Source organism: Antennarius striatus, chromosome 1, assembly GCF_040054535.1.
Source record: "Antennarius striatus isolate MH-2024 chromosome 1, ASM4005453v1, whole genome shotgun sequence".
NCBI lineage: Eukaryota > Metazoa > Chordata > Actinopteri > Lophiiformes > Antennariidae > Antennarius > Antennarius striatus.
In genome coordinates this window covers 21,449,734-21,466,083 of record NC_090776.1, presented here as the reverse complement: position 1 = coordinate 21,466,083, position 16,350 = coordinate 21,449,734, and the positions used below count along the sequence as shown (strand labels likewise).

The following is a 16,350-nucleotide window of genomic DNA, read 5'->3' as shown; positions in this document are numbered from 1 at the left end:
TAAAACAGGATTATAAGAAACGATCAGTATCTATAAATACTAGAAAAACACTGTGGATAGAGATTGATTTTGTAAAGACAAACAGACACGACATGCATGATTTGGGGGGGGTGCACAAAGCTGCTGACCCTTCACTTTATGAGGATGAAAATATTTACTGTGTACGTGCTTAATATCAACTGTACTAAAAGTTTACTTTGGATTAATCATTTAAGTGTGAATCAACAGACAAAACAAGATAATGTAACAACTAACTTCATGGTTGTGGTTTATTGGATGACTGGAAGAAGAGGTTGGTCATAAACAGACTTTCAATCAGTGCTGGAGCGGCGACTGGGAAATCTCTGGTGTGCGTTGTGTGACCCAACCACACTCTGTTTGGTCCATTTACTCACTTAGGTTTTATTTAATTAAAGGGGGTGCAAAAAGCACAGAACAATTAAAGATGATATATAGAGAGAATTGCTTATAATGATGATGATGGCTCTTAGGGTATTTGAGCAGCACAGAAGATCAGCACTAAGCAGCAGCTTCAGATGCTTATTTAAGAGCCAGAACAATATTAATTTCTACTGTCGGCTTCATTAAAAGGGCGTAAAATTCATTGGTTGTTTGGTTTTTCGTTAATATTACAAAAAAAACATCTACTGAATGGAATTTTAGGAGACTTGGTGGAAGGATGGTGCATGGACTAGTCATGAAGCCATTAAAAATTGAAACAAATCCAGATAAAGGATTTTTTTTTTTAACTTTATCCTTTTCTTTCCACACACTGTGGGACAGAACGTTATTCAACATTTTCCCTAACTGCACACCGATTAACGCACTAATTTCCACACGTGTTGTTGGAGGGGTGGGGCACGGTTCAGGCATGCTGGACAGATGTGTAGGATTGTTGGGCCTCGGTGGAGGTATGCACTCCAGTTATATTTAATGTATCCAGCTGTCTTTCCTTATACCCAACCGCAGCACTTTAAAGGAATGTTGAGCGGATTATGAGAACCTGTTGCACAGATATGAACAGATTCCCTCTTTTATCATAGAAATTAAACTGTCTCACAACCTACACTCAATTACAAGATTAGTCATTATGAACGCAATACAATCTTTGAATCGCATGTTTAGACATAAGACTGTTTCCTTGAACGAGTAACATTACAAACACACTGCACTACCATGGACGTGTGAGTTATAAAGGTATTTCAACACATAATATTATGATGAGAAATTAATTATTTGAGCTGCCAGGGTGGGGAAAAGTGTAATGGGATTTTTTAAAATTATGTTATAGAGAGAAAGTGACATCATACATTTACACGCCCATTTGTCTACTCTAAACTAACACTTGGTTTTGTGGCTTATGGATTTTCAAACTCTTTCCCCTTTATTATTCAAAAGCCTCTCTTCACCAACATTTAATGTTTCCGTCAATAGCAGCTTCCTTTAACTGTGTCGACAGAAACCGGCATTAAAAAACATGATAAACATTCAAAGGTTGAAGAGACATGTTATAACGCCGCATCTGTGTTGTATCAAGTTAAACAGGACATGAATTGAATTTACAATACTTTTATCAGAAGCTAATTTCCAAGTTATCTGGTGATTCATTTGAATGCTTAGCTTCACTTGTGTGCTCGTGCTTATCTTTGGTGGCCACGAACAGTCAAAACAAAGCAGGAGGCATTGTGGGAGGAAAGATCTAAATGCTGATTTTCAATGACAACCACACACGGGTGTCGCTAATTGACTGACACTTGAGTGATTGTGTATCCACGTTTTGTTTATTTGTAAAGGTTGATGATTTCGAACAAACATTGGCTTTGTCTTTGTACTCATCATGAGAAGCTGTTTGTATTCCCATAATTCCCATGTTTAACTAAAGTGCATGATATATGCATCAGGTGGTGGGCTGGAGGAAAGCTGATCTGTAACTCTGGTTGCATGGCAGCGAAGGAATCCTGGAGAAGCGGTTTAGCAAACAGCTGCCATCCCCACACCAGCCCCTGAACTAAACCCATCCCCCAACTGTCATCTCCATCCCGGCCCACGGAGTGGAGGACAGATGGCGTGCCCCACGGGACAGGTATTGTTCAGTTTTGGTTATTCCTCTACCCCCATCCTTCCTCAGCAGTGTTGTCAGACAAGAATCTCCATGTAATGCTATCAGTCCTTCATGGGTAACATATCTACACGGATATGGGCAGGGAGCTCACCAGCGAGTGGAGGGAGTTCTCATAGTTTGGAGAGGAAGGGGTCTGTCCACCAGTTCGGGGCCACTGGTTCGTACCTGGTGAGACATAAAGAGAGGAAGCACAGATCAGGATTACAGTATTTTCTGCACTATAAGGTGCACTGGATTATAAGGCGCGCCTTCAATGAATGCCATATACTAAAACTTTTTTTCATATACAGGCAAACCCCAGTTTCCGACCACAATTCGATCCGGAAGGCTGTTCGAATACCGATTTGTTTGAATTCCAAATACATTTTTCCCATTACAAATAATGTAAATGGTCTTAATCCGTTCCAAGACACGAGAAAACTACCTTTGTTATTTCTTAATGTCATTTATATATCAAATTGTACAGTAATGAAACATATCAAAGAAATGTAAAAGAAAGAAGCAAACACGAGAAAGAAAGAAAGAAAGAAGAAAAAAAACATCAACGTAATCATGTTAGCCTAAGGTATGAGTTATCGTTGTCTTTTGGACAGAAGTTTACGGGACCGTAACTCATACCATAGGCAATGGAACGCAAATTAAGTGAAAAATTATTGAATACAGTAAACTAAAATAAAAAGCACATTACCATCACATTTTGTCTCAACTTTTCTCGCCTTAATCGCGCTTGGCAGCGAGGAAAAGGCGTTTGTTTCGCGTTGGACTTCCAAATTTTGTTCGACTTCTAGGACAAAAAAAATTCCAAATTTTTTGGTCGAATTCCAATTTGTTTGATGTCTAAAGCGTTCGAAAACCAAGGCTTGCTTGTATAATGTGCATCCGATTATAAGGCGCACCTTCAATGAATGAACAAAATGAACAAAACTTTTTTCATATATAAGGTGTACTCATTGTTGGTGTCTGAGAAAACTAAAGGCTTTTAGGTACGTCTTACAGTGCGGAAAATACTGTAGCCACAATTCATTTGCATATAAATTTGACTGATCCTGCTGTACCCTGCTGCACTGGGTCCACTCACTGATACGCACAATAACGCTCAGGAATAACACACTGACATCCTGATTTTCTGCTTTCTTGTTGTTCCACACAGGATATTTTTATCTTTCAGGTCTCAAGGGCATCACTTCCTGATGGCTGGACTGCATCCTGACACACAAGGCAGTGGAGGGATTTATCCAAAACCCACTTACACCATGAAATAAAGACTGCATCTGCACCAACACACAAGAGTAATCAAAAATGCTGGGTGGTTGTGTTTTGGTGCGTGACCTTCATCAAAGTTTTTTAAATCAGTAAATATGTCAAACATCTGGGTTCAATTGAGTTCAAACACTTTTCTGATACATTTCCTGGTATTGCAGAGTTAACTTTCCCTTTAATTTTCATCAGTCAAACACTTATTTGACTCATACTATATTTTACAACAAACACATCTGGAAGCATCTAAGTACCATTGTTTCACTTATAATAGCTTGTCCCATGAGGTCAGATTTCCTGTGAAATTGTGTTCTTTCCTTTCTAAATGAAAGAAAGACATGAATTTGAATATGGAGAAACTTCAGATGTTCTGTGCTGTAGATCACAGCTCACCTTTGTTTGAAGGAAGCCAACTGTGGAGTTTATTCATTTTTCTGAGCCAAAAAGCAAATCTAGTACGTAAATCAGGCCAGTACAGGAAAGAAAATCAAGCTATTTAGATGTGGGGCAAATTTGTGCAAATAAGAAAGAAATTCACATCTGTTCATCACATTTCTAGTTTCAAGACGATATCTATACTGTAGTCGTTTTCCAAATTGCAATCATCCAAGAAACCTGCCTGTGCAATATGAGGTAAAACATTAGACTATAAAATAACCTTTATGGACTAAGACAAGAACTGAACTTTGCTGGTTGATTACAGAACAGCACAACTTCCTTGATCACAGCTCTTCTGGCATATCATCGTGGAAGGATGCCAGGAGAGGAGCCTTGGGAGTGCTGACCATAACTTTAGTCATAATTATAAAGAATACTTCACATTGTGCAATACAAAACAAAGGATTGTGATCTGTGATGCTTATCCTTACTGTTCTGTCTTTCTTTGCATAATTAAGTAGTGAAGTTAGCAGCATAGTTTTCAAAAGAAGTAAAAATTGCCTCAAACGCTGAAAAAGAAGCAGACACAAGAAAAATAGCACAGCCTTCATGGCTCGGAAAACAAGTTTAAAATAAGTGTTTCCATTAATTCATTCCATTCTGGGTGTCATTGCTGCAGTCTGGGAAAAGCCTCACAAAATTCAGACTTTAATTAGCAGACTATTAAGAGTGTCTTTCGAAGTGGAAATGGAAAAGCCTGTATTGTGGCTGATCTCTCTCCCAGGTGAGTGAGACAGGGACTCGACGTGAGCCTCTGCTGGCTGGCGGCAGTGAAAAATTACCCCGAGGCTTCGGTGCCCACGTGCAGCAGAGAGGGCTAATTGAACAAACCAGTCTTGACTAATGTTGCTGCATATCGGTGTAATCCTAATGATGAATGGATTTTCAACAGTGAGCCAAATTTTGTACCAGTTTTAAAGTATCTCTCTGGAAACACAAAACATTTCCAACGATCCCAAGTCTGCTCGCTTTGCAGTATTTATTTATAATTAATTCATAAATGAAATAAAGACTTTTTCTGTCATTAAAATCTCAAAGCATTGCTTTTCTGAACACGTGCTGAACTCGACAAAATGATACTGATATGCTTCCAGGTATGCATGCTGTACTGTAAATAGGTGAACAGGGGAGATGCCCCGCTGTGAGGCTGTCAGGCTCCTCATCATCAGCTGAGTCACAGCCACCCTCCTCCGCCCGCTGGCAGACGAACGAGGTCTTTTGCAGCCCGGGTCTGTCTCTGTGTGTGTGTGTGTGTGTGTGTGTGTGTGTGTGCGTGCGTGTGTGTGTGTGTGTGTGTGTTGGGGAAACAGCTGTCCTTGGGGCATGGCAACAGCTGAGGATGAGGGGGGCATACGTAGAGACAGCTGTCGCCACTCTATTACCACACATGACACAACTGTCCGCAAAAAACAACGCGCTGGGCTTTCCCTCACTGTCCGCCCTCATTCACAGTCCATTACTCTTCCTGTGCTGTAATCACATCTGTCAATCTGCGCTATTCTTACCATTTATTTTTAACATTACTAAAAAAAAAAAAAGTAATTTGTAAGCTATAACGTCTTTATTCGTTTTTGTGTCCCCATTTCACGCACCACATGATTACATTTATGTAGGAGGGATGTACGACTACCTCATTTCCTCAAACCTCATTTCTGCCAGTTAAAAGAAAAGTTCAGCGCACGTAAAAACTTATTCTCAAAGTACGCTTCGGCTAGATCCAAATTTATGAGCAGGAATAAAGACCATCCTAAAAACCTGACAGCCAAAACGGGTCTTTGATGTCATGGAGAGTCTATATGGAGAAGGTCTGTAGGCCACAAAAACAAAGTAGACGAGGCACCGCTTTAATGCTGCTGGTGTGTCGGCAGAAACATCCCTTCTCTTTGCAAAACATAAATGTTTATCACACACAGCTCTACAAATAGCTCTTTTAAAACTCTTCCAACTAATTGTTGGAAGAGTTTTAAAAGAGCTTTGTATCCAGACTAAAATGGGCTTTCATTTAGAAAGGATTAATATAAGGCTTCCTGGCATAACAAAACATGGAGCATGTGTATAAAATAATTGAAGCTTTACTAATAAAAGGGATATTAAATTATAATTTAGGAAACACCACATTCTCTGTTCAAGATTAAATTAATACAACTAATGCACCACAAAGTAATTTAATCTTAAGTCATATTCACTAAAGCCTCTTAATTAGCCCGGCTCCATTGCTGAATAATTCATTCTCAAGCTGACATTTGTCTGTCACAGATTTTTAAAGGGTTTTCCGAGGCAGTTTCAGTGACACTTATAGTCAATTCTACAGTTAATACCTGGTGTAGGTGTGTAGGAAGTGTTAGTGGGGGCTCTACCTGGCCTTGCAGATGGGGTGCCGGCAGCAGTCACCACAGTCCCCGCTGAGGCGGCCCCTGCTGTGGCTGTCAGAGGTGAAGGAGAACCCACGGGGGTCGACGGGTTGGATGGAAAACTACTGCTAGTGTGGTCAGGAGAGTAAATCTGGAATCCCAAAAAGGAGATGAGAGAGAGAAAAGTCAGAGTAATCATAAACACACTATCAGCTGTACGTCATAAAAATAAAACACACAATGCTGCTTTTGCTGTTTCTTCAACTTTTTTTCAGCCGTTACCCTCTCCCAGTCAAACACGCATCTTGAGTTATGAGGGTTTTACTGCCTGGGATGTCATAAAGGATTCTCAGCGATTGCATGCGAGCCGTTAGTCATCTGTGATCGCAGCGCGGTCTGAACAAAATAGACCATAAATAATAATCATTTGATGTCTAGCTGTGCATCCACTTCTATACGACGTAATAAAACAACATTAACGCCACGGGAAAATATTGTATATCTGAACACCACCTTTAATTCTGAGTTAGAGCAAGTAAATCTTTTCAACTTTAAATGGGGATACACTGGTATCCATTCACAATATTCGATAATTCACAATGTCCCCCATCATCTTCATACATGTTTTCTACAACTACTTTAACCTCACGGTTAAAGCTGTACAAGAATTGTTCAGCAAACACCCCCCTCCCCCATTATCCATGGTTGTTTTTGTCCTATTACACTCAAAAAATATAAAAAAGATGTGAGTTTGTCAAGTTTTTGCCAGTTGATTCAATTTCACAATCATAATTTAAATCTTTGTTAGGGTTAAGGAAGCCTTCACTTCACATATCACAAAACAGACTAATTTTAGTTAGTTTAGTTTCATATAAATCCTCAGATTGAATCCTCGTCATATTCTGAATGGGATTCAGTCTTCAGAGGTCAGTGTTGTAGCGAAACAGAAATCTGAGTCTTTTCAGTTTCTTAAACGAAATTGAATGAATCATATCCTTGTCATTACTTGTTAAGCTTAAGGTTTCATAGGAAAGAGGTTTTTTTATTTTTATAGAAAGTTATTATTCCTCTGTGGTTTTAGAAAGTGCAGATGGCCAACCTGGAAACCCCGTTAGGCCAACCACAGTAAATCTCAGGGGCTGCCTTTCACTTGCACTGGATATTATTTTTCGAGCCATATATCAGAATATGGCATGATTTATCTGCTGCTGATTTTGGTATGCTCCAAATTTCTCTTGAGCAAAGGCCTGCATTTTCTGCATGTTGTCAAGATTTAAGCTGAAGCGACAATGTAATTTTTACAACAGACAACACATAACACCGATGGTGAGTCCATGCATCCTCCGCTAAGTTGCAGTGAGGTCATCGAGTTTTTGGATGAAGGAAATGAGGAGATTACATCTTCAGAAACTCCACAGGGATTTCATTTGTTTAAACAAATGCTGGATTAAGCACCAACACATCCCTGATCTTTTTTCTTTCTAATCAGGGGACATTGTACCGTAATTGAACGCGTCTCAGAAAAATCTGGGTATTACTGGTGGATCCCGACTAATTAGCAGAAGAAAGAAGCAGATCTACAGAGATAAGTTAAGATCAGATGGAGCTTGCAGAAACCCGCTTGACTTCTGTCGAGACGAATGAATGAATGAAAGCACTCATTATTGATAATCTCCTTATTCAATCTTGATCTCTGGGCTTTAGTTTTTCAATCAACTTGGAGTATGAGGATAGAAGCTTCACTGAAGTATGTCACATAGCAAAGAAGAGAAGGCCCGACTGTTATCTTTGAAGAAAGGAATGGCTATTTATGCTTTTTCTGTACTCTGGGAACTCAGCGTTTGCCTGAGCTCAGCATTTCCACTCTCAGATACACAACTTGGTCACAATCTGTGGACGATTAATAGCCGTGTGTCATCATAGCGCTGGAAACAAACAGCCCTCTCATAAAGTTTCTAAATATTTCTGCTCATCAAAAGCAAGCTGTTTTAAACTGTGACTTCTGACCAGACAATGCATGACTTTCTACTCCTTTCAGTCAGCAGCCACTAGCGCTGTTTTTAACCTGAATCACGGCTCATTTTAATGGAATAAATGAAGCCCCGCCTCATCATCAGTTACACTCCCCAAGGCGGCGAGGGGCCAATAAGTACTGCCAATTTTAAAAGGCGGAGAACAAAAGCTTTACAAAGGGCGGCCCGTGGAGTTGAGCCACAGCAGTTATAAACTCCCTTGTGCCCCCTGCTCTATCCACCCGCCCCCACCCCAGTCCAACCGTGTCCATTTCAATGAAGCTTTGTCATGCTAATGGATGGAGTCTGCGAATATAAAGGACTTAATTTATTACTTTCATCCCTTAACTCTCATATTTTGTCCCCACATTTTGTAGAAAATATTCCTCCTCAACATAGAGCGCTCAAATTTAACAAAATGAAAAGACCAATATGTTAATGCATATGTCAACTCTACACAACGGTTTTGACAGCAATCAAAAGAGATTTTGATGAAACAAAAGCAGCGTTATAATTAAAGGAATTTTAAGCAAATGGTCCAAGTTTTGATTCAATTAATCAGTTTGTTAAATTCAGCTTGACTTGCACACTAATCATGATATCACAGAGACTGAAACCAACAATCTATCTGTCACAAGTGTAACACATATTCCTTTCATTTAAGAACCTCTATGATCTACATCAACTTGGTGTAACAGATCAAGCGGTGTGAAGTGTAATCAACCGACTCTTGGAGTATTTTCAATTTACAATTTCCTTTCTTGAATACTCTTGAGCTTAGGCCCACATTTATCCAGGCTTAGGTCAAAAAATAACTCCAAACATATCCTCGGGGCTTTTTTTTAATCAGCAGACAGTATAGCATTTAAATCCCTGCATGATAAGAGAGAGAGAGAGAGAGAGAGAGAGAGAGAGAGAGAGAGAGAGAGAGAGAGAGAGAGAGAGAGAGAGAGAGAGAGAGAGAGAGAGAGAGAGAGAGAGAGAGAGAGGGAGAGAGAGAGAGAGAGAGAAAGAGAGAGAGAAAGGGAGAGAGAGAGAGTATCCTAAGTATCATGTTTAGGATATTATTATTAGGTTTTGGAGTAATGTGTTAACATCATATCCTCATTTTAACTATTCAGTACACTGACTGTGTCACTGTGAGAGTTCCAAAAAGTCTCAATATACTCTGGCAAGTGAAAACTCAAGTTTTTAGGATTGTGAGAAATGAAGGCAAAGTGCATTAAAACATGGTTCCATGCTACAATACAAAGAAGTTCAGGTTAAACGGAGGGGCAGTAACTCACCGAGGCCAGAGCTTTGCCCAGTGCATCTCCAGTTTGCGAGCTTCCAGTGGGGTTCCCTCGATTTGCAGCGGCTAAGAAAACACAGAGGGAGGCTTTGTAACAGCAAACCCAGACAAATGCCGAGTGGTCACGGCGCACAATGCAGCTGTCCAACTGCCTGACTTGCTACTTTTTACAAAATGATGTCCAACAGTGATTACATTGGTGGAGGGGGGCATTGAATTGGTCATTCTGAACAGGTATCCGAACTGTTAACAACGAGAAAGTACCAATGACTCCATCGGATGCGCTGGCGGACGGGGTGTGTGCTGCGGTGACGAATGGTGAAGTGCTTGTGTTGCTTCTGTGGAAACTGGACATGGGAGGAAGACTGGCAGTGATGTCTGGAGAAAGCGAGTGTGCTGGGTAATTCTGGAAGACGAGAAACAGACACACGCAAAATTCAGTCCAAACTGTGAGAGACAGAAAGATTTGATTTACTCTCTATATTCTCTTTTGACTGTACCAGACTCTGACAAAGATAATGTTACTGAAGGAGGGTGGGGGCAGAAGTAAAAGGGGGTGGAGGGGGCAGACAGCATCTGTAGGCTCCCTGTAAAGCTGAGCCAGCTGAGGCGGGCAGGCGAACAAGAACAGATCAAACACTGACACAAAGAGGGTCAGTGGTGCCCTCCCTGAAAATAGCCAGACAGCAACTTCAGACGTACAACCTCTTCAACTGAGCTGAGGGGGGCGGAGGCCTGAGAAATAAATGAGGTGCTGCGTGTGCTTAACAATGTACGTTAGATCTGTTCCGCAAGTGTGATGCAAAACAGAGTTAGTAGCAGTCGTTTGTCACCTTTATTTGTGATGTGGTAACGTTGGCTGAGAGGTGCTGCTTACCAAGCGCTCGTGTGCGTGCAGGCTGCTGTAGTTTCCTGACTGAGGCATGTGAGATGAACTTCCTGTGAGCATCCCCCCGTAGCTGGGCTGGCTGATCCCATTGGATGAGTTCCAAGGGTCGGATGAACTGTGGGTACCATCTACAGACAATAAAGCAACATATATTTGTTAACAACGTACACTTCAGTTCTGACACAGTGTCAGACAGCAGCGATTCTCCAGTGCTGTATAAACCCGGGGTCATCCACATCCACTGTGTACTTTCTCTCCCGGGGACTGAAACGCGATCTTCGTCCTGAGCACAGCTGAGATAACAAAGCGTCTTCCAATGAAGAAGTTGGTTTTACTGTCTAGAACTGAGTCAGTCAGGATGAAATCATGGATGATGGTCATAAATTGTGCAAAATAATTTCACAATCTTTAAAATATCAATATTGAGAGTAATTGGGAACATTATTTGACTTTGTGATGCTCCAATGTTGAACTGAGGATTTACAAATTAGGTTCTTAAAAGCAAAAATGAAAACTCCTACCGTTAAAATAACCTTAATTCTATAATATCAAAAAAAATTATTAACCCTAAAATATAGCAAAATGTAAGAACTGTGAAGCCTGTGTTGAAAGAAGTGCAATTAGGACAAAAAATATCATATCAAACTTTATTATACTGTAGAACTCACCAAAGAAACTGCTTGCAAACATACTGCTGGAGGGTTTAGGAGAAGAGTAAGACGGTGAATCTCTGTTGAAGTCTTCCGAGTTTGGAGACGGCGCGTACACCTGCCACGAGAAAAATGAAATTAGTTAGAAACTTTAGCTCATCATACACCAAAGCACTGTGGGATTTATCCAAATGATTTTGTGTAGAATAGAGAGTTGGCTGTTGCACACTGTCTTGTGAAGGATGATGCTGAAATTTTCAAAACAAACACGAAATTCAATGACCACTACAAATTTGGCAACAGGACACTGACATGATGTCACAGCTGCGAGTGCAAACACACACACAGAGTGTAGATTTTCTCTTGAACCACAGAACACGCTTTGATGACTAGCAAGCAATCAAGCTCATGAGTGCAGGAGTAGATTATTAGGGATATTTGCATTTCAGATCAACAAAGCCTCTAATGGAAGTATAATGACACTCACTTAGATGCGGACTAAACGCCTGGCAAATTACAGCATTCCCAGAGAGCGAGAAATCAGATATACGTGGTACAAAAAAACAGCTCGCCTTGCTTTCTTTATATTTCTACCTGGGAGTCGGTGATGCTAGTGAAAGGAGAGGCACAATGGGCACTCTGCTCTACAGATGTGGTGAGCCAAACTGGGGGGAAGAGGATCAAAGAGGGTGGCAGTCAGACACCAGTGATGTGGTCTCTGATTGCATGCACTCCAGATGGAGGGAGAGAGGGGGAAAAGACGTTTAAGGCCAGATCTGCAGCTAGAGTCCACCTGCCACAAAAGTTGTTTACTTGCTTAAGTTGTTTTATGACACAGCACTGATGGGAAACACGCCACACAACCAAAGCATGTAAATTTAATGGCACACGTGAACAGAATATCAAGCGAGAGAGAATATCAAGCGGGCTGTGTTGAATGAGCTCGACTCTGGCGGGTTGTCGTCTGGGTGTGTGATTAAAGTGCTCTGGGAGGGGGGGGCGGGGCTCTCATGGGTCCTCTGGTTTCCACATGTGACCAAGGTTGATAGCGATCCCGCAGAGGTTTCAGGTTAGCCTAACACTGGAGCTGCAGCTCCTGTTTTTGACTCTGTCAGATGCTGAATGGGCAGCATATGGCAGCGGATGATGCTAATTGTGCTATTTACCCTGGACTAACCAGTGGAAGCATGAATAAACCATACCAAACACTGGGTGTCTCATTCCGCCAGCCTCCACGAGACAAGGTCCGGCGTGGGTTTTCTTTTACAAAGCCATTAATTAAAAGCCGTCACTCACGTGTATTAGCACACCAACACAGTGCTACACCAGTTGTTTAAGCATCCGCGGGTATCTTTTATTCACATATGAATATGATAGTTTTTATGCGTTCTAGCATAAAAACTATCACTAACATTAACAGCAAGAGACTGATCAAACTTAGAACAAACCTCTTTTCTTATGGCATTTCTACAGACACACACCTCTCCCAGGACATATTAAGTTTTTAGAATTATATAAAAGTTAAAACATTCCATCCATTTAGCACAAGGCGGGGTGTCACACCTCTTTTTCCGTTAATTAAATTTGATCCCACGCTTGCACATTCACCACTGCCTCACAGGGTTGCTGCATTGCAGTTGCCCAATATGTTTTTCCACGGCAGTTTTAAAGCAGCTCAGAGCCAAACAGTCAATATAAAAAAGTTGCATGAAGTTAATGTAAATTTGTTTATTGTAAAACATTCACGTTCCATCAGGGAATGAAAAACAGGCTATTGTAATAAAAGCCTTGGTATGTCCTTTCCCCGCAGCAAGGACATAAAATTTTATGCCGTGACAACAGAATAAGCTCTGAGCACTTATTGACTTCACTTAATGAGTTATGAAACAACTTCATCTGTTCATAGAATTTGCTTCTTTCATATACACAATCCTGTTTTTGATCTGTCATCTCAGTTCCAACTGCATGCAAATCACAAGCGACTACATCCGACACACCTTCTCACAGCCTGCGGTTCGCGTCTTTGTACTTAATGCCACACAGACTGAAATATCAAAGGTAAAAACACAAGCTGTCAGCTTTCATCGATGATGTAACATAATGGGAAAAGAAGGAGAATTCACAAAAGAAATCAGGATTACGGCCAAAAAGAGAGAGCTGACACGCTCTCTTGATGTTGTGTCCTGTTTTGTGTTGTACATCATTATTTGGAATCAAACTGCATTTCTAGGGCATTTTGTTTCAAACACCAATTTTACAAGGCTCAGCGTGCGTGACAGACACAAAGCCTTGGCTAATGAATGCCCTGCCCACTCTACTTGTATATCTGATAGGTTAAAATGTTTTTTCTTGCTTTCATTTTTTGAAAAATAAAGGCCTCAGTATTTTATGCATGAAAGTTATGTTCAAGCCTCTACTGGCAGAATAATTTCATAGATAAAACAAAGTTTGGCATCAGGGAGACACTGCCAACACGACAATCTTGACAGGAACATATCCCAACTATGTAGCCGAGTTTATAAACACTTCCTTAATAAAGGTCCATTTCACTAAAATCGTAAAATTTCTTTATGTGAATTCACAATTATTAAAATGTTTAAAAGCCCGTCCAATACACTTACATGGCACCAAATATAAAAAAGGAAATGCTCCCACAAACAGATTAATAAAGCACACATAAAGTGCACATTACAACCAAAAGGGCAAAAATATATTATTAGATATAATCTTTAAACTGCTGTCAATTCAATCATACCCCAGTACTAGTTTACTAATCAAATTCAAAGCAGAAAATACTTAGTAAACAACTTCAGTCTACTTTTAACAGAAATGTGTAATTTTAGAACCAGCGTTCGGTATTCTTCTTAAGCGAAGCAGTAACGTCTTATGCAAGAGCACATTCTGACAGCAGAGCAGCGAACAGGGAGCCATGTCCTCTAAAAGTGGAGCAGGTTCGCTGCAGAAGGAAACCCCCACTGCCGTTAAGAACACAAATTTGGGTTTGGAATGGATGCAATGTCATTAGCTACTCACAACATGAGTGCTGCTTATAAAGAGTTGTATATATACCTATGAAAAGTTCATATACATACTACATTCTGACTGTGTTGCACGTGCATCTCTGCATACATGCTCCAGAGCATGAGCAACACGTGCAGGGATTAGCTTCTGGAGGTAAGTGCTAACCTCTGCAAAGCATTGATAGGACCTGTTGCATTAAAAAACAACAACAACCACAACAGGTATGTAACATTGTAAACAACAATGCAGTTTATATTTTGGGTTTACCATTTTAAAGAATATTTTCATGAAAGCAGAGGGAAGCTTCTTTTTTGAAAGAAATATAAAAATAGAAAAATAGTCTAACAATAACCACATGGCTCTCACTTTAAATTCTTGCGTTTACACTAATGGGCAACGGAAGGAGGATCAGTGAGTTGCTCCATCTGTATTTTGGTTCCGTGCCACTGGTTCACAAGCCAATGGCCCACTGCGAATTCTCTCAGTGCTCCAGATGGTGGGGCTGCTATGCAATTCTGCATTTTTAACAAATTAATGTGGATCAAGCCGATCCAAAGAATGAGAACGATCTTTCTTTTCTCTTTTCAAGTCAAACACGAAGACTTGCTGCTTTAACAAGTGCTTTTGTTCATAACATCTGTCTGTTCCGTACATATGCTATCAATTTTCTCCCTGTAAATCTGAGCCTGTTAATACTTAATATGAAAAACATCAAAGTCATCTTTGTGCAGCGGGAACAAAGAGGAAATGCTATAATGGGTTATAAGAAAAGTTGAAACACAAGCGTGAGTAAGTCGACCTTTTCAATGCCGTATCATAAAAAAAAAAAGCTGAGCTTCTTTAGTTTTCCTTCGTGTGTCTCTTTTGAACAGTGACATTAGCACATGCATCACAGGTGGAAGTCTGTCTGCACTTATGACTGGATCATTACTTAAAGATTACTGAAGGGCACTACAGAACTCATTCAGCGAGTGTCAGAAACACGTCCTTGGGCGGATTGATAATCACTATATTGTTTTAACAGATGTTGTTTAACCATAAAAACGGGGGTTTCATGTCAAAGTGTTCTCAAAACTGTCTACAAGACAAGCACAACTCACTTCACAGTCAATACTCAGTTCTATCAAGTCTGAGTGCACCATACAGTGCAAATGCACGACAAGTTCTCAAAGAGAAAAAGGTTTTCAGAGGAACAGAAATCAAACACATCATTACAGAGAAGTTCAGAAATCACATTAGGCTCCCTGTGGTGTTAAGAATGCCAATGTCATTAAAAACAGATGGAATAACAGCAACACTGGTGCTTGGAGCTCAATCTGCAAACAGGAAAGTCTAACCTCAACAGACAGCCTCTTTCTCTTAATCATTCCCAGACTCCCACTTGTTATTATTTCAAGCCAGACTCAGAGTTCCAACCACCAGCCAGTAAAAATAAATTCAAGGTTGCAGATTTTTTTTTTCCCCGAGCATATATTCATTCTACGGGTTGAGAAAAAGTTTTTAAAAATAGCCAAACTTAATAGAAAATGTTCTTGACGGCGCACGACAGCTGCGTCTTACAATCCAAAGTGTTCAAAAATAAGTTTGGAGACACCTGAGTTGTGTAAATAAATTAAGACTGTCGCACAGATTGAACTGATGCAATGGAAAATCAGACTTGAGGCGCTTCAAGCACATGCATTCACACACACACACACACACACACACACACACACACACACACGCACGCACACACGCACAGAGGAAATTAGTGATTTCATCTTGAAACTCTTTATGTACTAAAATTGTTCAAGCAAAGTCAGGAGGACAAGCAGACTGAGACCTGCACCCAGTGGAACACACTTTCAGTAACACACACTTTATCCAGCTCTTCTCTTGTCTAATACACACACACATTCCCAAACAGACTACTCACCGATTTCCCGTTGTAGTAATACATTAAAGAGTTGCTGCCCATTCCAGGGACAGGGTAGGCGCAATACATTATAGCTTTAACAGTTAGAAGTGATAACGGTACACCACGACAGCACACGATCTAGACATACATCCAATCGGCTCAAAAGGGACTAATAATTCTTCCAGTACTGGCCTCCACACACGACCCACTCAGAGGAAACTTATGCAAAGTAGGATTGTACCAGTCCACATCGCGGGAAGGGGTGGCCGTCAGAAGGGAGTGGCTCGTGTGGTACATCCCTCCCTTAAGCCCCTGAGTGCTGAGGCAGAGAGGACAGGCATGAGGGGGGAAGGGAGGCGACGGGGAGGTGGGCTTAAAAAAGATAAAAGGAAGTGGGAGGGACTGAAAACAAATGTATGAGC

The 16,350-nt window shown here is 40.7% G+C and overlaps 1 protein-coding gene across 3 annotated transcripts in view; it reads right to left on the bottom strand.

Moving 5' to 3' along the window:
- The window catches only part of tcf12 (transcription factor 12), a 69,460-nt gene that overhangs the window by 9,800 nt on the left and 43,310 nt on the right, over positions 1 to 16,350 (bottom strand). For all 3 annotated transcript variants that reach the window (XM_068320169.1, XM_068320175.1, XM_068320182.1), the window contains exons 9-14: positions 11,029 to 11,128; positions 10,349 to 10,488; positions 9,736 to 9,877; positions 9,467 to 9,537; positions 6,175 to 6,319; positions 2,214 to 2,287 (exon numbers count right to left, since the gene is read on the bottom strand). In XM_068320169.1, the coding sequence (XP_068176270.1) occupies positions 2,214 to 2,287; positions 6,175 to 6,319; positions 9,467 to 9,537; positions 9,736 to 9,877; positions 10,349 to 10,488; positions 11,029 to 11,128 (672 nt within the window). The remainder of the gene's footprint in view (positions 1 to 2,213; positions 2,288 to 6,174; positions 6,320 to 9,466; positions 9,538 to 9,735; positions 9,878 to 10,348; positions 10,489 to 11,028; positions 11,129 to 16,350) is intronic.